This window comes from Tinamus guttatus, unplaced genomic scaffold, assembly GCF_059628265.1.
Source record: "Tinamus guttatus ecotype Peru unplaced genomic scaffold, ASM5962826v1 Tinamus_guttatus_pri_ptg000227l, whole genome shotgun sequence".
Taxonomy (NCBI): Eukaryota; Metazoa; Chordata; class Aves; order Tinamiformes; family Tinamidae; genus Tinamus; species Tinamus guttatus.
Window position 1 is genome coordinate 3,013,054 of NW_028288761.1, and position 26,378 is coordinate 3,039,431.

A 26,378-nucleotide genomic window follows, 5' to 3' on the forward strand; every position below is an offset into this window, starting at 1 on the left:
GACTGGAGATGGGAAATGAAGAAATAGTGTATTGTTAGTCTGACTCGCTGATTGGCCAGTGCTGTGTAGACATAATCCATTCTGAATAAGACAATGCTCAACTTGGAGTATCACAGGGAAGGCTGCTTACTTGGTGTAAGCCAGAAATGGCACCTACACAAAAAAAAAGAGAAAGGAGAATTTTTTTATTCCTTTGGGTCAATATATTTGACACTGGCACTCTTCTGATTCCAGATGGCTATTATATCTACCTGCAAGGGAATGAGAACAAAGAAAGTGATGTAGCCCGCTTGGTCAGTCCAATATGCAATTCAGAAGGACCGCACTGCTTCCGCTTCTGGTATCACATGTACGGAGTGGCTGAAACAATGGCCCTGCGAGTGTATGTAGTTCACAACGAAACATCAGTCCTGGAATGGAAAGAGACTGGAAATCACGGGGACAGATGGAACTTGGGACAAGTCACAGTGCAAAGCACAGGAAACATGAAGGTAGGGCAGGGCATCCTCACGGCCTTCTGAGATGGACCATACAGTGAAATGGTGATCTCCGTGTATGACTGCAGCTAAATCTGGAAATCAATTCTCCCTAGATTATCCTAGAGGGTATGAGAGGTGAAGATTTCCGGAGTGATATAGCATTGGATGATCTGTCCATCGAGAAGGGATACTGCCCAGGTGTGTTTCCTATGCAGGGAAGGGTGGGTTGAGGGAAAGTCATTGCTTGTTTGGTCAGTCTGTGTAGTTCCTGCCCTGAAAAGGAGCTTGTGAGGGAGCCGCAAGTCTGCATGTGCGCTGTCTCTCCCATAGGCGATGGGCCTACGTCATCACCAGGCCCCGGCACCTTTCCTCCTTCATCCGGGACCCCGACACCAACACCCGTGCCAGGCTCAGGTGAATAGAGCAGAGCAGTCCTGGGGCTGCAGTGCTTTGTGCAGGGTGGGCAGGGCAGAAGAGGCACCAAGAGCCGTTTAATGGAACGCTTCCTCTGGCCTTCCCTCTCTCAGGGACCTGTGAGGTAGAAGGAGACCCTCACTACCACACGTTCGACAACCAACTGCACCACTTCATGGGCACCTGCACCTACACCCTCTCCAAGCTATGTGAGAGCAACAGCTCCCTGCCCTACTTCAACGTGGAAGCAGCCAACGAGTACAGGGGAAGCAACACGCGTGTGTCCTACGTCCAGTACGTGGACGTAGATGTGTCTGGCCATCGCATAAGGCTGGGGAAGGGCGGAGTGGTGACGGTAAGGCCAAGGGGGACCCCCGGTGGGGCGGTGCGAGGAGAGAGCGCCGTGCCAAATGGTTTGCCACCACCCTGCCTTGGCTTCTGTCCTTCCAGGTCAACGGAGTGGAAGAGGTCGTGCCCTTCAGCCCCTCAGCAGGCGTGCAGGTGTCGTCCAGCGGCTTCTACACTGTGGTCTCTACAGACTTTGGCTTGCGAGTGAAGTTTGATGGGAATCATCGGGTGGAAGTGACGCTCCCCAGTGCCTTTGGGCAGAAGGTCTGTGGCATGTGTGGGAACTACAACGGGGTGGCAGCAGACGACTTCCTGAACCCGGACGGGGTGCTGGAGCCAGACTCCACCAGCCTGGGCAACAGCTGGCAGGTGTCCAACGATAGCAGGTGCGTGGCCCCCGGCCCCTCTGGGAATGAGTCTGTCGCAGTGGGGAGGGTGAGAGTCCAAGAGAAGCGCACGGATAACACAGGGGCCCTTCTCCCTCCCTTTCCACAGCTGCTCCCCCGGAACAACGCCCAGCCCCGCCTGCAACGAGACGGACAAGCAAGTCATTAGCAGCAGTCGCTTCTGCGGTCTCCTCACTGACCCCAGCGGCCCGTTTGAGCAGTGCCAAGCTGTCCTGAGCCCCAGCGCTTACTTTGACACCTGTCTGTATGACCTGTGTGAGCTGGGGCTGGATCACGGGGTCCTGTGCAACAGCTTGCAGTCCTATGCAGACGCCTGCCAGGCCCTTGGTGTGAAGATCCCCGCATGGAGGAACGCAACCTTCTGCCGTAAGTCAGCACACAAAAAAATGCACTGCATCCTGGACCCTCTTTGGCCATAATCTTCTTGATTCAGGAGATGTATTTTAATTCAGAAAGAGGTTTTCCAAGGAGTTATAAAATGCCATTTCCCTGTGCTGCCTGATGACAGCTGGAGGACCCTTTGTTGGTTGAGTTCATATGCAGTTCTTTCCCAGTCAGGAGGCATAATAAAGCAGTGGCTGTGGGGAATAAGATTCCTAAATATGCGGCAATCGCTTGCTAGACTTCAGAGAATTCTTGCTGGAGAAATCCTAATGATTGCCCTGATACTCCATTTCTCTGCACAGCTATCGAGTGTCCAGCCAACAGCCACTATGAGCCATGTGCAGCAGCCTGCCCTGCTACCTGTTATAATCCTATGGCTCCGGTCACTTGCAGCCTGCCGTGCGTGGAGGGCTGCGTGTGTGACAGCGGGTACCTGCTCTACAATGACCGCTGCGTGCTCAGCCAGCAGTGCGGCTGTTGGCACAACGGGCAGCACTACCCCGTGAACTCGGAGTTCTGGACGGACAACACCTGCTCCTCCAAGTGCACGTGTCCAGGGCGTGGGAGCAAAGTGCAGTGCTCCGATGCCTCGTGCCCGGCAGACCAGTACTGTGGGGTGCAGAACGGGAAACCCGACTGCTTGCCGTACTCTTACGGCATCTGCCACATCTACGGGGACCCTCACTACAACACCTTTGACAGTGTGACGCACGACTTCATGGGCAACTGCACCTACACTCTGGCCAAAGTGTGCTCCAATGGCACCTCGCTGCCCTACTTCAATATTGAGGCCAAGAACGAGCAGCGTGGCAACCCCACGGTGTCCTACGTGCGTGAAGTCCTGGTGGAGGTGTACGGAGAACGCATTGCGATTGTCAAGAACGAGCGGAGCCAAGTGCTGGTAGGGAGCAGGGCTGGCCAGAGGGTGGTGTGTCGGCCAGGGGCAGGTGGCTTTTCTTGGCAGGCTCTTGCCCGAACTGGACTCTTTGGTCCCAGGTGTGGGTGGGCTCCCCGCAGAGCACTGGGGCACTGACTCCCTGGTGTTTGCATTGCGGAAGGGCTGTAGGAGGAAGAAGGGGAGAGGGACCGTGGCCAGTGAAGAGCAGAGGTCCCGCGCAGGGCAGGAAAGGGCAGGGCTGACCAAGCGTGAGAGGCGCGTGCGTGTGAGGGGCGCGTGGGCACCGGTGTGCCATGGCAGGTTCTGGGGCCTGTTTGCCGCGTGAGGGAGGCCTCACGGAGGCTGTGTGCAAGGGCCCATTGGGTTGTGTCTGCCCTAGGTGAACGGGGAGCGCCGGACCCTGCCGGTGAGCGCAGCGGGAGGCGCCATCAGAGTGAGCGCGAGCGGCCTCTACATCGTGCTGGAGACGGACTTCAGCCTGACAGTGTCCTACGACGCCGACCACTCGGTGGAGGTGAAGGTGCCCACAACCTACTTCAACCTGACGTGTGGCCTGTGCGGGAACTTCAACAGCCTGCGACAGGACGATTACATGATGCCCAATGGGCAGCAAGCCGCCAACTCCAACGAGCTGGGAGAGAGCTGGAAGGTCCCCAGTGGGGACGATGACCTCTACTGCCGTGTACCCGAGGAGCCTGAACCCTGCAACTCTGAAGAGGAGGAGCTCTACCAGTCGGACGTCTTCTGCGGCCTGCTGACCGCCAGGCCGGGCTCCTTTGAGAACTGCCATGCCGTGATCAACCCGCAGAGCTACTTTGATGCGTGCTTGTACGACCTTTGTGCCCTGAGCGGTGGGCAGGAGGTGCTGTGCGCTGCTCTGGAGGCCTATGCTGCCGCGTGCCAGGGAGCAGGCGTGACTCTTCTGCCCTGGAGGAATGCCACCTTCTGCCGTGAGTGCCTGTCTTGGCTTTCCCCTAGGAAATCTTGGCTCCCCTGTGTGCCAGGCCTGTGGCCACAGCATTGCTCACTTTAGCCTTCCCTTTCGCAGAAAGCAGGCCTTCTTCTGGAGGGCTTTTCTCCTCCTAATTGTCCTCATCCCCTTGCAGCCCTGCTGTGCCCTGACAACACCTACTATGACCCTTGCATGAGCGGCTGTCCTGCCACGTGCGTCGACCGAGAAGCCCCACAGAACTGCTCCAAGCCGTGCATGGAGGGCTGTGCGTGCGCCTCTGGCTTTTTGCTCAGTGGAGACACCTGTGTGGCCGAGGCCCACTGTGGCTGCCTCTTTGAGGGCAACTACTACAGCGTGAGTGAAAGCCCCAGCCCAGCTTGTCTCCCTGCCAGGGCACTGCTGTTCCGCTCTTTCCCTGCCTGACGCGCTGGTGCTCTGTGTTTCTCTGCGTGCAGGAGGGCGAGCTCTCTGTGAACGAGAACTGCAGTCGCCAGTGCCGCTGTGAAGGCAACGGCCAGATGGTTTGCTCGCCACTGTCCTGTGGCGAGGATGAGGTCTGCAAGATCCAGAATGGCCACCGAGGCTGTTACCCAGCCAGCACTGCTCTCTGCCACATCTACGGAGACCCGCATTACAGCACGTTCGATGGGAAGCTTCACCACTTCCAGGGCTCTTGCAACTACACAGTGGTGACGGGCTGCGGCAACTCCTCCGTTGGGTTCACGGTCACCACCCGCAATGAGCACCGCGGCAGCCCGAGCTGGACAGCCCTTAACTCTGTGGCGCTCTCCGTGGAAGGCCTCCACATCACCCTGCAGAAGAACAAGGCTGTCTACGTAAGCCCCTGCATTTCAGACTTCACAACCACTGTCTCCCCAAGTCTCATTCATTGGTTGTTTTTGCCTGCTGGTTTCCTTTCAGGAAAACATGTTGGCTATTTGAGATGTCAAGAAGGGCTCGATATCCCCTGAGCCCGAGGGTGTGCTCACGGAAGAGCACGGTGGGTCTGTGTGTGGGGAGGACATGACTGCAAGCACAGAACAGACCGTGTGCTTGCAGAGCCTGAGCCTGTTTGTGCCGCATGGAGAGTGGCTGCTGTGGTTGTACGTCTGGGCAGGGCTTCCCATGCCATGAGCACTTCTGCGTGCCTGGGCCCTGGCACCATGGCAGCAAAGAGCACTGACCTTTCAGTGGAGAGCACCTGCTGACGTTCCTCCCTCTCTCTCTCCTGCATTCAGATCAATGGTTTCCTGGCGTCCCTGCCTGCTTCTCCTATCCCCAGCGTGACCATTTCCCTGAGTGGCTCCTACGTGCAAGTTTCTACCGGGCTGGGCCTGCAGCTGCAGTTCAACGGGGACCAGGAGCTCCTGGTGAGGGTGTCTGAGAAGCACAAGGGCAAGCTGTGCGGCCTGTGTGGGACGTACACCGGGAGCCAGCAGGATGACTTCATGAGACCTGATGGGGTGATAGCGCCTGATTTCAATGACTTTGGAGCCAGCTGGATGGTTCCGGACAAGGACTGGCCGTGAGTCCTTGCCCTCTAGCGTGATAACCGATGATGAGGAGGGAGTGTGGGAGACGGCAGCTGTGGGTGGAGCAAGGAGGGAGGTTCAGCCCAGGAGGGGTGGAGGTGGTGGTGGGAAGGCCTCCAAGGTGAGGTAGAAGCTGCAGTGCAGCAGACCTGTGACCCTTGTGACTGCCCCGCTCTGCCCCATCCACCCCTGGCATGTCCCTCCCGCGAATGGATTCCAGTCGTGTGGCGGCTTCCCTTTACCCCGAGGGGTAGCTCACTAGTGTCTGGGCCCCGCTCTGGAGCAAGAGGGGTTCATGGTGCTTTCTCAGCATGGGCGCTGTGCTCTGGGGTTCTTGGTGACCTCTAGGCAGTGCTTGCATCCCACACTGCACAGCTCCCCTCCCTGTCCCCAGGCAGAGTGGACTGTGGGGTGGGCACGATGCTCTTCCTGAGCTGTCATGGTGCCAGCTTCCTTAGCCCTTGTTTTTTGTCTGCCTGATGCCAGAGCGGAGAATGGTGACTGTGTGTCCCATCCCTAACCCTTGCAAACGAAACCTGGAGTGGGGGAGAGCTGCTTTCTCAGCATGGGATCTGGGCTCCAGAAGCTGACGCTCTGCATGGGGAAGAAGTCACCAAATGGTGTGACGGGAGTTTGCAAGCTGCTGTGATCTCAACGGTGTCCATGTGCTTTGTAGGTGTGACCCAACCAACTTGCCATCTGTGTCATGCTCCCCGTCGCAGGAGGAGGCAGCTAACAAGCAGTGTGCAATCCTCACACAACTCGGTGGCCCGTTCCAGCCATGCCATGCGGTTGTGCCACCCCAGTCCTACTTTGAGAGCTGTGTCTATGACCAGTGTGGCACCAACAGCAGCACGGAGCAGCTGTGCAGTGACCTGGAGGCCTACGCTACGGCCTGCACCCAGGCAGGAGTCACTTTGGGAGACTGGAGCGCTGGCACCGTCTGTGGTAAATGTCCTGTTTGTGTTTGTATTGAAGAGGTAACAAGCAGGAAGACTCCCCATGCACACAGTCAGCGGGCAGTTTGCATCCGCTTTTAGCAAATCTACATGTGCGCTGTCTCTCCCATAGGCGATGGGCCTACACCATCACCAAGCCCTGGCACCATTCCTCCTTCATCAGGGAGCCCGACACCAACACCCGTGCCAGGCTCAGGTGAATAGAGCAGAGCAGTCCTGGGGCTGCAGTGCTTTGTGCAGGGTGGGCAGGGCAGAAGAGGCACCAAGAGCCGTTTAATGGAACGCTTCCTCTGGCCTTCCCTCTCTCAGGGACCTGTGAGGTAGAAGGAGACCCTCACTACCACACGTTCGACAACCAACTGCACCACTTCATGGGCACCTGCACCTACACCCTCTCCAAGCTGTGTGAGAGCAACAGCTCCCTGCCCTACTTCAACGTGGAAGCAGCCAACGAGTACAGGGGAAGCAACACGCGTGTGTCCTACGTCCAGTACGTGGACGTAGATGTGTCTGGCCATCGCATAAGGCTGGGGAAGGGCGGAGTGGTGACGGTAAGGCCAAGGGGGACCCCCGGTGGGGCGGTGCGAGGAGAGAGCGCCGTGCCAAATGGTTTGCCACCACCCTGCCTTGGCTTCTGTCCTTCCAGGTCAACGGAGTGGAAGAGGTCGTGCCCTTCAGCCCCTCAGCAGGCGTGCAGGTGTCGTCCAGCGGCTTCTACACTGTGGTCTCTACAGACTTTGGCTTGCGAGTGAAGTTTGATGGGAATCATCGGGTGGAAGTGACGCTCCCCAGTGCCTTTGGGCAGAAGGTCTGTGGCATGTGTGGGAACTACAACGGGGTGGCAGCAGACGACTTCCTGAACCCGGACGGGGTGCTGGAGCCAGACTCCACCAGCCTGGGCAACAGCTGGCAGGTGTCCAACGATAGCAGGTGCGTGGCCCCCGGCCCCTCTGGGAATGAGTCCGTCGCAGTGGGGAGGGTGAGAGTCCAAGAGAAGCGCACGGATAACACAGGGGCCCTTCTCCCTCCCTTTCCACAGCTGCTCCCCCGGAACAACGCCCAGCCCCGCCTGCAACGAGACGGACAAGCAAGTCATTAGCAGCAGTCGCTTCTGCGGTCTCCTCACTGACCCCAGCGGCCCGTTTGAGCAGTGCCAAGCTGTCCTGAGCCCCAGCGCTTACTTTGACACCTGTCTGTATGACCTGTGTGAGCTGGGGCTGGATCACGGGGTCCTGTGCAACAGCTTGCAGTCCTATGCAGACGCCTGCCAGGCCCTTGGTGTGAAGATCCCCGCATGGAGGAACGCAACCTTCTGCCGTAAGTCAGCACAGAGAGAATGCTGCATGCTTCCGTGTTCCTAGGAAAACTCTCCTTGGGAAAGGAACATATAGCATTGGGTTATCAGGTTAAGTGTTACTATCAGTTGCCAATTTCTCTTTCATTGGATCATGGATGACTGAGGGATCACTCGCCTTTCCTGTGCACTGGGGAGGCTTTTCTTGGCCTACTTGGTCCTATTCTGAGCTCCTCAGGAGAAGAGACCCATGGTGCTACTGCAGCGCGTCCATCAAAGGCCGAGTGACTTGATTAAGGGTCTAAAGCATTTCATATAAGAACAGGCTGAGCTTGGTTTGTTTCACCCAGAGAAGAGAAGGCTGAGGGGGCATCAAATCAACAAAACTAAATACATGTAGAGGTAGCATTTTTGAAGATAGAGCTGCATTCCATCCTTTTTAAGTGGTCCCAGTGACAGGACAGGAGGCAATGGAGACAAAGTGAAACTGAGTAGATTCTCTTGTAAATCTGATGAAAATTCTTTTTACTCTTGAATACTGAAACAGGTGATGTTATTGAGTCCTTGTCCTGGACAGTGTTCAAAAGCTGTCAGAATGTGGTCCTGAGAGGCTACTCCGAGGAGTCTGCTGGAGGTGGGGGTGGGACTAGATGACCTCCAAAGATCCCAAACTACCTCAACCATTCTGTGATTCTGCTCTTCCATGTTTTCCTGGAACACCTGGCTAAGAGCAAGGATCACATGAGAAAAAAATACGGGAACTTATTTGAGAGAGGGCAAAAATAGAGAAAAATTTACACAGTGCACTACTGTTCAAGTAACAGCCATGTGTTTTCTCTTGGAAGCTATCACATGTCCAGCCAACAGCCACTACGAGTCATGCGCAGCAGCGTGCCCAGCTACCTGTGTTGACCCAACAGCGCCCTACAGCTGTGGCCTGCCGTGTGTGGAGGGCTGCGTGTGTGACAGCGGGTACCTGCTCTACAATGACCGCTGCGTGCCCAGCCAGCAGTGCGGCTGTTGGCACAACGGGCAGCACTACCCCGTGAACTCGGAGTTCTGGACGGACAACACCTGCTCCTCCAAGTGCACGTGTCCAGGGCGTGGGAGCAAAGTGCAGTGCTCCGATGCCTCGTGCCCGGCAGACCAGTACTGTGGGGTGCAGAACGGGAAACCCGACTGCTTGCCGTACTCTTACGGCATCTGCCACATCCACGGGGACCCTCACTACAACACCTTTGACAGTGTGACGCACGACTTCATGGGCAACTGCACCTACACTCTGGCCAAAGTGTGCTCCAATGGCACCTCGCTGCCCTACTTCAATATTGAGGCCAAGAACGAGCAGCGTGGCAACCCCACGGTGTCCTACGTGCGTGAAGTCCTGGTGGAGGTGTACGGAGAACGCATTGCGATTGTCAAGAACGAGCGGAGCCAAGTGCTGGTAGGGAGCAGGGCTGGCCAGAGGGTGGTGTGTCGGCCAGGGGCAGGTGGCTTTTCTTGGCAGGCTCTTGCCCGAACCGGACTCTTTGGTCCCAGGTGTGGGTGGGCTCCCCGCAGAGCACTGGGGCACTGTCTCCCTGGTGTTTGCATTGTGGAAGGGCTGTAGGAGGAAGAAGGGGAGAGGGAATGTGGCCAGTGAAGAGCAGAGGTCCCGCGCAGGGCAGGAAAGGGCAGGGCTGGCCAAGCGTGAGAGGCGCGTGCGTGTGAGGGGCGCGTGGGCACCGGTGTGCCATGGCAGGTTCTGGGGCCTGTTTGCCGCGTGAGGGAGGCCTCACGGAGGCTGTGTGCAAGGGCCCATTGGGTTGTGTCTGCCCTAGGTGAACGGGGAGCGCCGGACCCTGCCGGTGAGCGCAGCGGGAGGCGCCATCAGAGTGAGCGTGAGCGGCCTCTACATCGTGCTGGAGACGGACTTCAGCCTGACAGTGTCCTATGACGCCGACCACTCGGTGGAGGTGAAGGTGCCCACAACCTACTTCAACCTGACGTGTGGCCTGTGCGGGAACTTCAACAGCCTGCGACAGGACGATTACATGATGCCCAATGGGCAGCAAGCCGCCAACTCCAACGAGCTGGGAGAGAGCTGGAAGGTCCCCAATGGGGACGATGACCTCTACTGCCGTGTCCCCGAGGAGCCTGAACCCTGCAACTCTGAAGAGGAGGAGCTCTACCAGTCGGACGTCTTCTGCGGCCTGCTGACCGCCAGGCCGGGCTCCTTTGAGAACTGCCATGCCGTGATCAACCCGCAGAGCTACTTTGATGCGTGCTTGTACGACCTTTGTGCCCTGAGCGGTGGGCAGGAGGTGCTGTGCGCTGCTCTGGAGGCCTATGCTGCCGCGTGCCAGGGAGCAGGCGTGACTCTTCTGCCCTGGAGGAATGCCACCTTCTGCCGTGAGTGCCTGTCTTGGCTTTCCCCTAGGAAATCTTGGCTCCCCTGTGTGCCAGGCCTGTGGCCACAGCATTGCTCACTTTAGCCTTCCCTTTCCCAGAAAGCAGGCCTTCTTCTGGAGGGCTTTTCTCCTCCTAATTGTCCTCATCCCCTTGCAGCCCTGCCGTGCCCTGACAACACCTACTATGACCCTTGCATGAGCGGCTGTCCTGCCACGTGCGTCGACCGAGAAGCCCCACAGAACTGCTCCAAGCCGTGCATGGAGGGCTGTGCGTGCGCCTCTGGCTTTTTGCTCAGTGGAGACACCTGTGTGGCCGAGGCCCACTGTGGCTGCCTCTTTGAGGGCAACTACTACAGCGTGAGTGAAAGCCCCAGCCCAGCTTGTCTCCCTGCCAGGGCACTGCTGTTCCTTTCCCTGCCTGACGCGCTGGTGCTCTGTGTTTCTCTGCGTGCAGGAGGGCGAGCTCTCTGTGAACGAGAACTGCAGTCGCCAGTGCCGCTGTGAAGGCAACGGCCAGATGGTTTGCTCGCCACTGTCCTGTGGCGAGGATGAGGTCTGCAAGATCCAGAATGGCCACCGAGGCTGTTACCCAGCCAGCACTGCTCTCTGCCACATCTACGGAGACCCGCATTACAGCACGTTCGATGGGAAGCTTCACCACTTCCAGGGCTCTTGCAACTACACAGTGGTGACGGGCTGCGGCAACTCCTCCGTTGGGTTCACGGTCACCACCCGCAATGAGCACCGCGGCAGCCCGAGCTGGACAGCCCTTAACTCTGTGGCGCTCTCCGTGGAAGGCCTCCACATCACCCTGCAGAAGAACAAGGCTGTCTACGTAAGCCCCTGCGTTTCAGACTTCGCAACCACTGTCTCCCCAAGTCTCATTCAGTGGTTGTTTTTGCCTGCTGGTTTCCTTTCAGGAAAACATGTTGGCTATTTGAGATGTCAAGAAGGGCTCGATATCCCCTGAGCCCGAGGGTGTGCTCACGGAAGAGCACGGTGGGTCTGTGTGTGGGGAGGACATGACTGCAAGCACAGAACAGACCGTGTGCTTGCAGAGCCTGAGCCTGTGTGTGCCGCATGGAGAGTGGCTGCTGTGGTTGTACGTCTGGGCAGGGCTTCCCATGCCATGAGCACTTCTGCGTGCCTGGGCCCTGGCACCATGGCAGCAAAGAGCACTGACCTTTCAGTGGAGAGCACCTGCTGACGTTCCTCCCTCTCTCTCTCCTGCATTCAGATCAATGGTTTCCTGGCGTCCCTGCCTGCTTCTCCTATCCCCAGCGTGACCATTTCCCTGAGTGGCTCCTACGTGCAAGTTTCTACCGGGCTGGGCCTGCAGCTGCAGTTCAACGGGGACCAGGAGCTCCTGGTGAGGGTGTCTGAGAAGCACAAGGGCAAGCTGTGCGGCCTGTGTGGGACGTACACCGGAAGCCAGCAGGATGACTTCATGAGACCTGATGGGGTGATAGCGCCTGATTTCAATGACTTTGGAGCCAGCTGGATGGTTCCGGACAAGGACTGGCCGTGAGTCCTTGCCCTCTAGCGTGATAACCGATGATGAGGAGGGAGTGTGGGAGACGGCAGCTGTGGGTGGAGCAAGGAGGGAGGTTCAGGAATGTCTGGAAACAGTCCAGGAGGGGTGGAGGTGGTGGTGGGAAGGCCTCCAAGGTGAGGTAGAAGCTGCAGTGCAGCAGACCTGTGACCCTTGTGACTGCCCCGCTTTGCCCCATCCACCCCTGGCATGTCCCTCCTGCAAATGGATTCCAGCCGTGTGGCGGCTTCCCTTTACCCCGAGGGGTAGCTCACTAGTGTCTGGGCCCCGCTCTGGAGCAAGAGGGGTTCATGGTGCTTTCTCAGCATGGGCGCTGTGCTCTGGGGTTCTTGGTGACCTCTAGGCAGTGCTTGCATCCCACACTGCACAGCTCCCCTCCCTGTCCCCAGGCAGAGTGGACTGTGGGGTGGGCACGATGCTCTTCCTGAGCTGTCATGGTGCCAGCTTCCTTAGCCCTTGGTTTTTGTCTGCCTGATGCCAGAGCGGAGAATGGTGACTGTGTGTCCCATCCCTAACCCTTGCAAACGAAACCTGGAGTGGGGGAGAGCTGCTTTCTCAGCATGGGATCTGGGCTCCAGAAGCTGACGCTCTGCATGGGGAAGAAGTCACCAAATGGTGTGACGGGAGTTTGCAAGCTGCTGTGATCTCAGTGGTGTCCATGTGCTTTGTAGGTGTGACCCAACCAACTTGCCATCTGTGTCATGCTCCCCGTCCCAGGAGGAGGCAGCTAACAAGCAGTGTGCAATCCTCACACAACTCGGTGGCCCGTTCCAGCCATGCCATGCGGTTGTGCCACCCCAGTCCTACTTTGAGAGCTGTGTCTATGACCAGTGTGGCACCAACAGCAGCACGGAGCAGCTGTGCAGTGACCTGGAGGCCTACGCTACGGCCTGCACCCAGGCAGGAGTCACTTTGGGAGACTGGAGCGCTGGCACCGTCTGTGGTAAATGTCCTGTTTGTGTTTGTGTTCAAGAGCCAGCGAGCAGGAAGAGTCTCCATGAACACATACTCTGTGGGTGTGAGAGTAGCTGTAACTTGGTTCTTGGCAGACAAGCCCAAGGTTTATGATCCAGGAGCCCCACTGTGTTGCAGCAGCTATGACGGGTTGGTGCAACTTTTCTGGCCTGTCAGTCTGCAAGGCCTTGCCTCTGCTTCCCCGCTGTTGTCCTAGCCAAAATGTTCTGCACAGTTATAGAGTTCCTGTCTCAACTAGGCCTGTCCAGCAGCTGCTTGGAGCATTGGGAAAGCAGGCCATTGCCTGGATGTTGCCGGATTGTTGCTGGTGGGATGGAAATGTGCTGCAAGGCCAGCATGGTCAAGGCCATGCTGCCTACTGTCTGTCCTCTGTACAAGAAGTGCTGTTGACCAGGGTCTGTCAGAAAAGACCTAGAGTTGCCGGGAGGCCCCGGTATCATCCTGGCCGTGGCTGAGACGCCCCCCTTGGCAAGGCTTAGTGAGGTGCCATCCAGAGCAGTGAGGTGAGGAGAGGAAGGGAGAACTGGACGAAGGAGTGGGGGAGAAGCGGCGTGAACTTGATTAGTGAATGTCGGGGGACAGCGAGGATGAAGCTGATAATGTGGACCAACCTTGCCTGCCAGCGTGTCTGTCTGCATTTTCCCCACAGCTACCGGGCACTGCAGGAACTTGCGCTTAGTTGGCCATCCTCACCTATCCATGGGCATGTGAGCGTGCCAAGAATGTAGGTTGTCCTGGCAGGGCAGAGAGAGAAGGAAGTGGCCCTGCCCTCACTGGCAATTCTGCTTTTCTTTCTTTTCAGAGACCCTTACAGCCTGCAACTTCTCCTGCACGTTTGACGTTGACTTCTGTGAGTGGGTCCAGGCAGATGACAGCAGCATTGACTGGATAAGGCACAAGGGGCCAACACCGTCACCAGATACTGGCCCTTCCTACGACCACACGACAGGAGGTAGGAAGAGCAGTTGGTGCATGGTGGTGCTTCGGGCAGAGGGTTATCGCTGGAGAAAGGGGGCGGAGGCTCTTCTGGAAGAAGCCCAGGCTCCATGCTTCCTAGTCTTGATGCAGAGCTGCTTGTGACAGCCTTGTCAGGGCCAGGCCCTTGCTTTTGGAAGCCTTGCAGCCCATGGTGTGGCCTGGACAGGCAAGGGTCTACTGTGTAGGGGGGGAGGGGTGCAAAGCTTGATGGCCAGATTCTTGCAGGGGTGTCTGTGAGCAGATGCTGGCTTCTCAAAAAAAATGATAATGAGTGAAAGGTGCGGAGTCATGCTAGGATTATGGTGATGCTTTGGAGAGCCTTTGTCTCTCTGGAAGAGATGGAGATGGTGTACGTCAGTGTGTCTTGTGCTTTGTTTCAGACGGTTACTACATCTACCTGCAAGGCAGTAACGCACTCCCCGGTTTTGTGGCTCACCTGGTCAGCCCGGTGTGCAATTCGGAAGGACCGCACTGCTTCCGCTTCTGGTATCACATGTACGGAGTGGCTCAAACAATGGCCCTGCGGGTGTACGTGGCTCAGAACGACCAGCTGGTGGAGATCTGGAGCAGTGTTGGGAACCACGGGGACAGATGGAACTTGGGAGAAGTCACAGTGCAAAGCACAGGAAACATGCAGGTACGGCAGGGGCATCCTCACGGCTCTCTGAGGTGGACCGTGCATTGAAATGGCACAAGCGGAGCACCGAAACCTGCCTGGAGTTAACGTTTAATGCTGGAAACCAACCCTTTTTCCTAGATTATCCTTGAAGGAGAATGGGGTGAAGACTTCCGGAGCGATATAGCATTGGATGATCTGTCCATCGAGAAGGGATACTGCCCAGGTGTGTTTCCTATGCAGGGAAGGGTGGGTTGAGGGAAAGTCATTGCTTGTTTGGTCAGTCTGTGTAGTTGCTGCCCTGAAAAGGAGCTTCTGAGGCAGCCGCAAGTCTGCATGTGCGCTGTCTCTCCCATAGGCGATGGGCCTACGTCATCACCAGGCCCCAGCACCATTACTCCTTCATCAGGGAGCCCGACACCAACACCCGTGCCAGGCTCAGGTGAATAGAGCAGAGCAGTCCTGGGGCTGCAGTGCTTTGTGCAGGGTGGGCAGGGCAGAAGAGGCACCAAGAGCCGTTTAATGGAACGCTTCCTCTGGCCTTCCCTCTCTCAGGGACCTGTGAGGTAGAAGGAGACCCTCACTACCACACGTTCGACAACCAACTGCACCACTTCATGGGCACCTGCACCTACACCCTCTCCAAGCTATGTGAGAGCAACAGCTCCCTGCCCTACTTCAACGTGGAAGCAGCCAACGAGTACAGGGGAAGCAACACGCGTGTGTCCTACGTCCAGTACGTGGACGTAGATGTGTCTGGCCATCGCATAAGGCTGGGGAAGGGCGGAGTGGTGACGGTAAGGCCAAGGGGGACCCCCGGTGGGGCGGTGCGAGGAGAGAGCGCCGTGCCAAATGGTTTGCCACCACCCTGCCTTGGCTTCTGTCCTTCCAGGTCAACGGAGTGGAAGAGGTCGTGCCCTTCAGCCCCTCAGCAGGCGTGCAGGTGTCGTCCAGCGGCTTCTACACTGTGGTCTCTACAGACTTTGGCTTGCGAGTGAAGTTTGATGGGAATCATCGGGTGGAAGTGACGCTCCCCAGTGCCTTTGGGCAGAAGGTCTGTGGCATGTGTGGGAACTACAACGGGGTGGCAGCAGACGACTTCCTGAACCCGGACGGGGTGCTGGAGCCAGACTCCACCAGCCTGGGCAACAGCTGGCAGGTGTCCAACGATAGCAGGTGCGTGGCCCCCGGCCCCTCTGGGAATGAGTCCGTCGCAGTGGGGAGGGTGAGAGTCCAAGAGAAGCGCACGGATAACACAGGGGCCCTTCTCCCTCCCTTTCCACAGCTGCTCCCCCGGAACAACGCCCAGCCCCGCCTGCAACGAGACGGACAAGCAAGTCATTAGCAGCAGTCGCTTCTGCGGTCTCCTCACTGACCCCAGCGGCCCGTTTGAGCAGTGCCAAGCTGTCCTGAGCCCCAGCGCTTACTTTGACACCTGTCTGTATGACCTGTGTGAGCTGGGGCTGGATCACGGGGTCCTGTGCAACAGCTTGCAGTCCTATGCAGACGCCTGCCAGGCCCTTGGTGTGAAGATCCCCGCATGGAGGAACGCAACCTTCTGCCGTAAGTCAGCACACAAAAAAATGCACTGCATCCTGGACCCTCTTTGGCCATAATCTTCTTGATTCAGGAGATGTATTTTAATTCAGAAAGAGGTTTTCCAAGGAGTTATAAAATGCCATTTCCCTGTGCTGCCTGATGACAGCTGGAGGACCCTTTGTTGGTTGAGTTCATATGCAGTTCTTTCCCAGTCAGGAGGCATAATAAAGCAGTGGCTGTGGGGAATAAGATTCCTAAATATGCGGCAACCGCTTGCTAGACTTCAGAGAATTCTTGCTGGAGAAATCCTAATGATTGCCCTGCTATTCCATTTCTCTGCACAGCTATCGAGTGTCCAGCCAACAGCCACTATGAGCCATGTGCAGCAGCCTGCCCTGCTACCTGTTATAATCCTATGGCTCCGGTCACTTGCAGCCTGCCGTGCGTGGAGGGCTGCGTGTGTGACAGCGGGTACCTGCTCTACAATGACCGCTGCGTGCCCAGCCAGCAGTGCGGCTGTTGGCACAACGGGCAGCACTACCCCGTGAACTCGGAGTTCTGGACGGACAACACCTGCTCCTCCAAGTGCACGTGTCCAGGGCGCGGGAGCAAAGTGCAGTGCTCCGATGCCTCGTGCCCGGCAGACCAGTACTGTGGGGTGCAGAACGGGAAACCCGACTGCTTGCCGTACTCTTACGGCATCTGCCACATCCACGGGGACCCTCACTACAACACCTTTGACAGTGTGACGCACGACTTCATGGGCAACTGCACCTACACTCTGGCCAAAGTGTGCTCCAATGGCACCTCGCTGCCCTACTTCAATATTGAGGCCAAGAACGAGCAGCGTGGCAACCCCACGGTGTCCTACGTGCGTGAAGTCCTGGTGGAGGTGTACGGAGAACGCATTGCGATTGTCAAGAACGAGCGGAGCCAAGTGCTGGTAGGGAGCAGGGCTGGCCAGAGGGTGGTGTGTCGGCCAGGGGCAGGTGGCTTTTCTTGGCAGGCTCTTGCCCGAACCGGACTCTTTGGTCCCAGGTGTGGGTGGGCTCCCCGCAGAGCACTGAGGCACTGTCTCCCTGGTGTTTGCATTGTGGAAGGGCTGTAGGAGGAAGAAGGGGAGAGGGACTGTGGCCAGTGAAGAGCAGAGGTCTCGCGCAGGGCAGGAAAGGGCAGGGCTGACCAAGCGTGAGAGGCGCGTGCGTGTGAGGAGCGCGTGGGCACCGGTGTGCCATGGCAGGTTCTGGGGCCTGTTTGCCGCGTGAGGGAGGCCTCACGGAGGCTGTGTGCAAGGGCCCATTGGGTTGTGTCTGCCCTAGGTGAACGGGGAGCGCCGGACCCTGCCGGTGAGCGCAGCGGGAGGCGCCATCAGAGTGAGCGTGAGCGGCCTCTACATCGTGCTGGAGACGGACTTCAGCCTGACAGTGTCCTATGACGCCGACCACTCGGTGGAGGTGAAGGTGCCCACAACCTACTTCAACCTGACGTGTGGCCTGTGCGGGAACTTCAACAGCCTGCGACAGGACGATTATATGATGCCCAATGGGCAGCAAGCCGCCAACTCCAACGAGCTGGGAGAGAGCTGGAAGGTCCCCAGTGGGGACGATGACCCCTACTGTGGTGTCCCCGAGGAGCCTGAACCCTGCAACTCTGAGGAGGAGGAGCTCTACCAGTCGGACGTCTTCTGCGGCCTGCTGACCGCCAGGCCGGGCTCCTTTGAGAACTGCCATGCCGTGATCAACCCGCAGAGCTACTTTGATGCGTGCTTGTACGACCTTTGTGCCCTGAGCGGTGGGCAGGAGGTGCTGTGCGCTGCTCTGGAGGCCTATGCTGCCGCGTGCCAGGGAGCAGGCGTGACTCTTCTGCCCTGGAGGAATGCCACCTTCTGCCGTGAGTGCCTGTCTTGGCTTTCCCCTAGGAAATCTTGGCTCCCCTGTGTGCCAGGCCTGTGGCCACAGCATTGCTCACTTTAGCCTTCCCTTTCGCAGAAAGCAGGCCTTCTTCTGGAGGGCTTTTCTCCTCCTAATTGTCCTCATCCCCTTGCAGCCCTGCTGTGCCCTGACAACACCTACTATGACCCTTGCATGAGCGGCTGTCCTGCCACGTGCGTCGACCGAGAAGCCCCACAGAACTGCTCCAAGCCGTGCATGGAGGGCTGTGCGTGCACCTCTGGCTTTTTGCTCAGTGGAGACACCTGTGTGGCCGAGGCCCACTGTGGCTGCCTCTTTGAGGGCAACTACTACAGCGTGAGTGAAAGCCCCAGCCCAGCTTGTCTCCCTGCCAGGGCACTGCTGTTCCGCTCTTTCCCTGCCTGACGCGCTGGTGCTCTGTGTTTCTCTGCGTGCAGGAGGGCGAGCTCTCTGTGAACGAGAACTGCAGTCGCCAGTGCCGCTGTGAAGGCAACGGCCAGATGGTTTGCTCGCCACTGTCCTGTGGCGAGGATGAGGTCTGCAAGATCCAGAATGGCCACCGAGGCTGTTACCCAGCCAGCACTGCTCTCTGCCACATCTACGGAGACCCGCATTACAGCACGTTCGATGGGAAGCTTCACCACTTCCAGGGCTCTTGCAACTACACAGTGGTGACGGGCTGCGGCAACTCCTCCGTTGGGTTCACGGTCACCACCCGCAATGAGCACCGCGGCAGCCCGAGCTGGACAGCCCTTAACTCTGTGGCGCTCTCCGTGGAAGGCCTCCACATCACCCTGCAGAAGAACAAGGCTGTCTACGTAAGCCCCTGCGTTTCAGACTTCACAACCACTGTCTCCCCAAGTCTCATTCATTGGTTGTTTTTGCCTGCTGGTTTCCTTTCAGGAAAACATGTTGGCTATTTGAGATGTCAAGAAGGCTCGATATCCCCTGAGCCCAAGGGTGTGCTCATGGAAGAGTACGGTGGGTCTGTGTGTGGGGAGGACATGACTGCAAGCACAGAATAGACCGTGTGCTTGCAGAGCCTGAGCCTGTTTGTGCCGCATGGAGAGTGGCTGCTGTGGTTGTACGTCTGGGCAGGGCTTCCCATGCCATGAGCACTTCTGCGTGCCTGGGCCCTGGCACCATGGCAGCAAAGAGCACTGACCTTTCAGTGGAGAGCACCTGCTGACGTTCCTCCCTCTCTCTCTCCTGCATTCAGATCAATGGTTTCCTGGCGTCCCTGCCTGCTTCTCCTATCCCCAGCGTGACCATTTCCCTGAGTGGCTCCTACGTGCAAGTTTCTACCGGGCTGGGCCTGCAGCTGCAGTTCAACGGGGACCAGGAGCTCCTGGTGAGGGTGTCTGAGAAGCACAAGGGCAAGCTGTGCGGCCTGTGTGGGACGTACACCGGGAGCCAGCAGGATGACTTCATGAGACCTGATGGGGTGATAGCGCCTGATTTCAATGACTTTGGAGCCAGCTGGATGGTTCCGGACAAGGACTGGCCGTGAGTCCTTGCCCTCTAGCGTGATAACCGATGATGAGGAGGGAGTGTGGGAGACGGCAGCTGTGGGTGGAGCAAGGAGGGAGGTTCAGCCCAGGAGGGGTGGAGGTGGTGGTGGGAAGGCCTCCAAGGTGAGGTAGAAGCTGCAGTGCAGCAGACCTGTGACCCTTGTGACTGCCCCGCTCTGCCCCATCCACCCCTGGCATGTCCCTCCCGCGAATGGATTCCAGCCGTGTGGCGGCTTCCCTTTACCCCGAGGGGTAGCTCACTAGTGTCTGGGCCCCGCTCTGGAGCAAGAGGGGTTCATGGTGCTTTCTCAGCATGGGCGCTGTGCTCTGGGGTTCTTGGTGACCTCTAGGCAGTGCTTGCATCCCACACTGCACAGCTCCCCTCCCTGTCCCCAGGCAGAGTGGACTGTGGGGTGGGCACGATGCTCTTCCTGAGCTGTCATGGTGCCAGCTTCCTTAGCCCTTGTTTTTTGTCTGCCTGATGCCAGAGCGGAGAATGGTGACTGTGTGTCCCATCCCTAACCCTTGCAAACGAAACCTGGAGTGGGGGAGAGCTGCTTTCTCAGCATAGGATCTGGGCTCCAGAAGCTGACGCTCTGCATGGGGAAGAAGTCACCAAATGGTGTGACGGGAGTTTGCAAGCTGCTGTGATCTCAGTGGTGTCCATGTGCTTTGTAGGTGTGACCCAACCAACTTGCCAACTGTGTCATGCTCCCCGTCCCAGGAGGAGGCAGCTAACAAGCAGTGTGCAATCCTCACACAACTCGGTGGCCCGTTCCAGCCATGCCATGCGGTTGTGCCACCCCAGTCCTACTTTGAGAGCTGTGTCTATGACCAGTGTGGCACCAACAGCAGCACGGAGCAGCTGTGCAGTGACCTGGAGGCCTACGCTACGGCCTGCACCCAGGCAGGAGTCACTTTGGGAGACTGGAGCGCTGGCACCGTCTGTGGTAAATGTCCTGTTTGTGTTTGTATTGAAGAGGTAACAAGCAGGAAGACTCCCCATGCACACAGTCGGCGGGCAGTTTGCATCCGCTTTAGCAAATCTACATGTGCGCTGTCTCTCCCATAGGCGATGGGCCTACACCATCACCAGGCCCCGGCACCATTCCTCCTTCATCAGGGAGCCCGACACCAACACCCGTGCCAGGCTCAGGTGAATAGAGCAGAGCAGTCCTGGGGCTGCAGTGCTTTGTGCAGGGTGGGCAGGGCAGAAGAGGCACCAAGAGCCGTTTAATGGAACGCTTCCTCTGGCCTTCCCTCTCTCAGGAACCTGTGAGGTAGAAGGAGACCCTCACTACCACACGTTCGACAACCAACTGCACCACTTCATGGGCACCTGCACCTACACCCTCTCCAAGCTGTGTGAGAGCAACAGCTCCCTGCCCTACTTCAACGTGGAAGCAGCCAACGAGTACAGGGGAAGCAACACGCGTGTGTCCTACGTCCAGTACGTGGACGTAGATGTGTCTGGCCATCGCATAAGGCTGGGGAAGGGCGGAGTGGTGACGGTAAGGCCAAGGGGGACCCCCGGTGGGGCGGTGCGAGGAGAGAGCGCCGTGCCAAATGGTTTGCCACCACCCTGCCTTGGCTTCTGTCCTTCCAGGTCAACGGAGTGGAAGAGGTCGTGCCCTTCAGCCCCTCAGCAGGCGTGCAGGTGTCGTCCAGCGGCTTCTACACTGTGGTCTCTACAGACTTTGGCTTGCGAGTGAAGTTTGATGGGAATCATCGGGTGGAAGTGACGCTCCCCAGTGCCTTTGGGCAGAAGGTCTGTGGCATGTGTGGGAACTACAACGGGGTGGCAGCAGACGACTTCCTGAACCCGGACGGGGTGCTGGAGCCAGACTCCACCAGCCTGGGCAACAGCTGGCAGGTGTCCAACGATAGCAGGTGCGTGGCCCCCGGCCCCTCTGGGAATGAGTCCGTCGCAGTGGGGAGGGTGAGAGTCCAAGAGAAGCGCACGGATAACACAGGGGCCCTTCTCCCTCCCTTTCCACAGCTGCTCCCCCGGAACAACGCCCAGCCCCGCCTGCAACGAGACGGACAAGCAAGTCATTAGCAGCAGTCGCTTCTGCGGTCTCCTCACTGACCCCAGCGGCCCGTTTGAGCAGTGCCAAGCTGTCCTGAGCCCCAGCGCTTACTTTGACACCTGTCTGTATGACCTGTGTGAGCTGGGGCTGGATCACGGGGTCCTGTGCAACAGCTTGCAGTCCTATGCAGACGCCTGCCAGGCCCTTGGTGTGAAGATCCCCGCATGGAGGAACGCAACCTTCTGCCGTAAGTCAGCACAGAGAGAATGCTGCATGCTTCCGTGTTCCTAGGAAAACTCTCCTTGGGAAAGGAACATATAGCATTGGGTTATCAGGTTAAGTGTTACTATCAGTTGCCAATTTCTCTTTCATTGGATCATGGATGACTGAGGGATCACTCGCCTTTCCTGTGCACTGGGGAGGCTTTTCTTGGCCTACTTGGTCCTATTCTGAGCTCCTCAGGAGAAGAGACCCATGGTGCTACTGCAGCGCGTCCATCAAAGGCCGAGTGACTTGATTAAGGGTCTAAAGCATTTCATATAAGAACAGGCTGAGCTTGGTTTGTTTCACCCAGAGAAGAGAAGGCTGAGGGGGCATCAAATCAACAAAACTAAATACATGTAGAGGTAGCATTTTTGAAGATAGAGCTGCATTCCATCCTTTTTAAGTGGTCCCAGTGACAGGACAGGAGGCAATGGAGACAAAGTGAAACTGAGTAGATTCTCTTGTAAATCTGATGAAAATTCTTTTTACTCTTGAATACTGAAACAGGTGATGTTATTGAGTCCTTGTCCTGGACAGTGTTCAAAAGCTGTCAGAATGTGGTCCTGAGAGGCTACTCCGAGGAGTCTGCTGGAGGTGGGGGTGGGACTAGATGACCTCCAAAGATCCCAAACTACCTCAACCATTCTGTGATTCTGCTCTTCCATGTTTTCCTGGAACACCTGGCTAAGAGCAAGGATCACATGAGAAAAAAATACGGGAACTTATTTGAGAGAGGGCAAAAATAGAGAAAAATTTACACAGTGCACTACTGTTCAAGTAACAGCCATGTGTTTTCTCTTGGAAGCTATCACATGTCCAGCCAACAGCCACTACGAGTCATGCGCAGCAGCGTGCCCAGCTACCTGTGTTGACCCAACAGCGCCCTACAGCTGTGGCCTGCCGTGTGTGGAGGGCTGTGTGTGTGACAGCGGGTACCTGCTCTACAATGACCGCTGCGTGCCCAGCCAGCAGTGCGGCTGTTGGCACAACGGGCAGCACTACCCCGTGAACTCGGAGTTCTGGACGGACAACACCTGCTCCTCCAAGTGCACGTGTCCAGGGCGCGGGAGCAAAGTGCAGTGCTCCGATGCCTCGTGCCCGGCAGACCAGTACTGTGGGGTGCAGAACGGGAAACCCGACTGCTTGCCGTACTCTTACGGCATCTGCCACATCTACGGGGACCCTCACTACAACACCTTTGACAGTGTGACGCACGACTTCATGGGCAACTGCACCTACACTCTGGCCAAAGTGTGCTCCAATGGCACCTCGCTGCCCTACTTCAATATTGAGGCCAAGAACGAGCAGCGTGGCAACCCCACGGTGTCCTACGTGCGTGAAGTCCTGGTGGAGGTGTACGGAGAACGCATTGCGATTGTCAAGAACGAGCGGAGCCAAGTGCTGGTAGGGAGCAGGGCTGGCCAGAGGGTGGTGTGTCGGCCAGGGGCAGGTGGCTTTTCTTGGCACCTCTTGCCCGAACCGGACTCTTTGGTCCCAGGTGTGGGTGGGCTCCCCGCAGAGCACTGGGGCACTGTCTCCCTGGTGTTTGCATTGCGGAAGGGCTGTAGGAGGAAGAAGGGGAGAGGGACTGTGGCCAGTGAAGAGCAGAGGTCCCGCGCAGGGCAGGAAAGGGCAGGGCTGACCAAGCGTGAGAGGCGCGTGCGTGTGAGGGGCGCGTGGGCACCGGTGTGCCATGGCAGGTTCTGGGGCCTGTTTGCCGCGTGAGGGAGGCCTCACGGAGGCTGTGTGCAAGGGCCCATTGGGTTGTGTTTGCCCTAGGTGAACGGGGAGCGCCGGACCCTGCCGGTGAGCGCAGCGGGAGGCGCCATCAGAGTGAGCGCGAGCGGCCTCTACATCGTGCTGGAGACGGACTTCAGCCTGACAGTGTCCTACGACGCCGACCACTCGGTGGAGGTGAAGGTGCCCACAACCTACTTCAACCTGACGTGTGGCCTGTGCGGGAACTTCAACAGCCTGCGACAGGACGATTACATGATGCCCAATGGGCAGCAAGCCGCCAACTCCAACGAGCTGGGAGAGAGCTGGAAGGTCCCCAGTGGGGACGATGACCCCTACTGCGGTGTCCCCGAGGAGCCTGAACCCTGCAGTGCGGAAGAGGAGGAGCTCTACCAGTCGGACGTCTTCTGCGGCCTGCTGACCGCCAGGCCGGGCTCCTTTGAGAACTGCCATGCCGTGATCAACCCGCAGAGCTACTTTGATGCGTGCTTGTACGACCTTTGTGCCCTGAGCGGTGGGCAGGAGGTGCTGTGCGCTGCTCTAGAGGCCTATGCTGCCGCGTGCCAGGGAGCAGGCGTGACTCTTCTGCCCTGGAGGAATGCCACCTTCTGCCGTGAGTGCCTGTCTTGGCTTTCCCCTAGGAAATCTTGGCTCCCCTGTGTGCCAGGCCTGTGGCCACAGCATTGCTCACTTTAGCCTTCCCTTTCCCAGAAAGCAGGCCTTCTTCTGGAGGGCTTTTCTCCTCCTAATTGTCCTCATCCCCTTGCAGCCCTGCCGTGCCCTGACAACACCTACTATGACCCTTGCATGAGCGGCTGTCCTGCCACGTGCGTCGACCGAGAAGCCCCACAGAACTGCTCCAAGCCGTGCATGGAGGGCTGTGCGTGCGCCTCTGGCTTTTTGCTCAGTGGAGACACCTGTGTGGCCGAGGCCCACTGTGGCTGCCTCTTTGAGGGCAACTACTACAGCGTGAGTGAAAGCCCCAGCCCAGCTTGTCTCCCTGCCAGGGCACTGCTGTTCCGCTCTTTCCCCGCCTGACGCGCTGGTGCTCTGTGTTTCTCTGCGTGCAGGAGGGCGAGCTCTCTGTGAACGAGAACTGCAGTCGCCAGTGCCGCTGTGAAGGCAACGGCCAGATGGTTTGCTCGCCACTGTCCTGTGGCGAGGATGAGGTCTGCAAGATCCAGAATGGCCACCGAGGCTGTTACCCAGCCAGCACTGCTCTCTGCCACATCTACGGAGACCCGCATTACAGCACGTTCGATGGGAAGCTTCACCACTTCCAGGGCTCTTGCAACTACACAGTGGTGACGGGCTGCGGCAACTCCTCCGTTGGGTTCACGGTCACCACCCGCAATGAGCACCGCGGCAGCCCGAGCTGGACAGCCCTTAACTCTGTGGCGCTCTCCGTGGAAGGCCTCCACATCACCCTGCAGAAGAACAAGGCTGTCTACGTAAGCCCCTGCGTTTCAGACTTCGCAACCACTGTCTCCCCAAGTCTCATTCATTGGTTGTTTTTGCCTGCTGGTTTCCTTTCAGGAAAACATGTTGGCTATTTGAGATGTCAAGAAGGGCTCGATATCCCCTGAGCCCGAGGGTGTGCTCACGGAAGAGCACGGTGGGTCTGTGTGTGGGGAGGACATGACTGCAAGCACAGAACAGACCGTGTGCTTGCAGAGCCTGAGCCTGTGTGTGCCGCATGGAGAGTGGCTGCTGTGGTTGTACGTCTGGGCAGGGCTTCCCATGCCATGAGCACTTCTGCGTGCCTGGGCCCTGGCACCATGGCAGCAAAGAGCACTGACCTTTCAGTGGAGAGCACCTGCTGACGTTCCTCCCTCTCTCTCTCCTGCATTCAGATCAATGGTTTCCTGGCGTCCCTGCCTGCTTCTCCTATCCCCAGCGTGACCATTTCCCTGAGTGGCTCCTACGTGCAAGTTTCTACCGGGCTGGGCCTGCAGCTGCAGTTCAACGGGGACCAGGAGCTCCTGGTGAGGGTGTCTGAGAAGCACAAGGGCAAGCTGTGCGGCCTGTGTGGGACGTACACCGGGAGCCAGCAGGATGACTTCATGAGACCTGATGGGGTGATAGCGCCTGATTTCAATGACTTTGGAGCCAGCTGGATGGTTCCGGACAAGGACTGGCCGTGAGTCCTTGCCCTCTAGCGTGATAACCGATGATGAGGAGGGAGTGTGGGAGACGGCAGCTGTGGGTGGAGCAAGGAGGGAGGTTCAGGAATGTCTGGAAACAGTCCAGGAGGGGTGGAGGTGGTGGTGGGAAGGCCTCCAAGGTGAGGTAGAAGCTGCAGTGCAGCAGACCTGTGACCCTTGTGACTGCCCCGCTTTGCCCCATCCACCCCTGGCATGTCCCTCCCGCGAATGGATTCCAGCCGTGTGGCGGCTCCCCTTTACCCCGAGGGGTAGCTCACTAGTGTCTGGGCCTCGCTCTGGAGCAAGAGGGGTTCATGGTGCTTTCTCAGCATGGGCGCTGTGCTCTGGGGTTCTTGGTGACCTCTAGGCAGTGCTTGCATCCCACACTGCACAGCTCCCCTCCCTGTCCCCAGGCAGAGTGGACTGTGGGGTGGGCACGATGCTCTTCCTGAGCTGTCATGGTGCCAGCTTCCTTAGCCCTTGTTTTTTGTCTGCCTGATGCCAGAGCGGAGAATGGTGACTGTGTGTCCCATCCCTAACCCTTGCAAACGAAACCTGGAGTGGGGGAGAGCTGCTTTCTCAGCATAGGATCTGGGCTCCAGAAGCTGACGCTCTGCATGGGGAAGAAGTCACCAAATGGTGTGACGGGAGTTTGCAAGCTGCTGTGATCTCAACGGTGTCCATGTGCTTTGTAGGTGTGACCCAACCAACTTGCCATCTGTGTCATGCTCCCCGTCCCAGGAGGAGGCAGCTAACAAGCAGTGTGCAATCCTCACACAACTCGGTGGCCCGTTCCAGCCATGCCATGCGGTTGTGCCACCCCAGTCCTACTTTGAGAGCTGTGTCTATGACCAGTGTGGCACCAACAGCAGCACGGAGCAGCTGTGCAGTGACCTGGAGGCCTACGCTACGGCCTGCACCCAGGCAGGAGTCACTTTGGGAGACTGGAGCGCTGGCACCGTCTGTGGTAAATGTCCTGTTTGTGTTTGTGTTCAAGAGCCAGCGAGCAGGAAGAGTCTCCATGAACACATACTCTGTGGGTGTGAGAGTAGCTGTAACTTGGTT

The 26,378-nt window shown here is 57.9% G+C and overlaps 1 protein-coding gene across 1 annotated transcript in view; it reads left to right on the forward strand.

The window, feature by feature from the left end:
• Window positions 1–26,378, forward strand: part of LOC104568519 (uncharacterized) — a 92,212-nt gene that overhangs the window by 17,996 nt on the left and 47,838 nt on the right. The window contains exons 17-61 of the mRNA XM_088525585.1: window positions 235–491; window positions 593–677; window positions 810–893; window positions 1,007–1,248; window positions 1,344–1,627; window positions 1,737–2,014; window positions 2,335–2,933; window positions 3,310–3,880; window positions 4,037–4,236; window positions 4,338–4,718; window positions 5,121–5,407; window positions 6,091–6,362; window positions 6,486–6,569; window positions 6,683–6,924; window positions 7,020–7,303; window positions 7,413–7,690; window positions 8,513–9,111; window positions 9,488–10,058; window positions 10,215–10,414; window positions 10,512–10,892; window positions 11,295–11,581; window positions 12,281–12,552; window positions 13,387–13,536; window positions 13,943–14,199; window positions 14,320–14,404; window positions 14,537–14,620; window positions 14,734–14,975; window positions 15,071–15,354; window positions 15,464–15,741; window positions 16,062–16,660; window positions 17,037–17,607; window positions 17,764–17,963; window positions 18,065–18,445; window positions 18,847–19,133; window positions 19,817–20,088; window positions 20,211–20,294; window positions 20,408–20,649; window positions 20,745–21,028; window positions 21,138–21,415; window positions 22,238–22,836; window positions 23,212–23,782; window positions 23,939–24,138; window positions 24,240–24,620; window positions 25,023–25,309; window positions 26,009–26,280. Of these exons, the coding sequence (XP_088381711.1) occupies window positions 235–491; window positions 593–677; window positions 810–893; window positions 1,007–1,248; window positions 1,344–1,627; window positions 1,737–2,014; window positions 2,335–2,933; window positions 3,310–3,880; window positions 4,037–4,236; window positions 4,338–4,718; window positions 5,121–5,407; window positions 6,091–6,362; window positions 6,486–6,569; window positions 6,683–6,924; window positions 7,020–7,303; window positions 7,413–7,690; window positions 8,513–9,111; window positions 9,488–10,058; window positions 10,215–10,414; window positions 10,512–10,892; window positions 11,295–11,581; window positions 12,281–12,552; window positions 13,387–13,536; window positions 13,943–14,199; window positions 14,320–14,404; window positions 14,537–14,620; window positions 14,734–14,975; window positions 15,071–15,354; window positions 15,464–15,741; window positions 16,062–16,660; window positions 17,037–17,607; window positions 17,764–17,963; window positions 18,065–18,445; window positions 18,847–19,133; window positions 19,817–20,088; window positions 20,211–20,294; window positions 20,408–20,649; window positions 20,745–21,028; window positions 21,138–21,415; window positions 22,238–22,836; window positions 23,212–23,782; window positions 23,939–24,138; window positions 24,240–24,620; window positions 25,023–25,309; window positions 26,009–26,280 (13,626 nt within the window). The remainder of the gene's footprint in view (window positions 1–234; window positions 492–592; window positions 678–809; window positions 894–1,006; window positions 1,249–1,343; window positions 1,628–1,736; window positions 2,015–2,334; window positions 2,934–3,309; window positions 3,881–4,036; window positions 4,237–4,337; window positions 4,719–5,120; window positions 5,408–6,090; window positions 6,363–6,485; window positions 6,570–6,682; window positions 6,925–7,019; window positions 7,304–7,412; window positions 7,691–8,512; window positions 9,112–9,487; window positions 10,059–10,214; window positions 10,415–10,511; window positions 10,893–11,294; window positions 11,582–12,280; window positions 12,553–13,386; window positions 13,537–13,942; window positions 14,200–14,319; window positions 14,405–14,536; window positions 14,621–14,733; window positions 14,976–15,070; window positions 15,355–15,463; window positions 15,742–16,061; window positions 16,661–17,036; window positions 17,608–17,763; window positions 17,964–18,064; window positions 18,446–18,846; window positions 19,134–19,816; window positions 20,089–20,210; window positions 20,295–20,407; window positions 20,650–20,744; window positions 21,029–21,137; window positions 21,416–22,237; window positions 22,837–23,211; window positions 23,783–23,938; window positions 24,139–24,239; window positions 24,621–25,022; window positions 25,310–26,008; window positions 26,281–26,378) is intronic.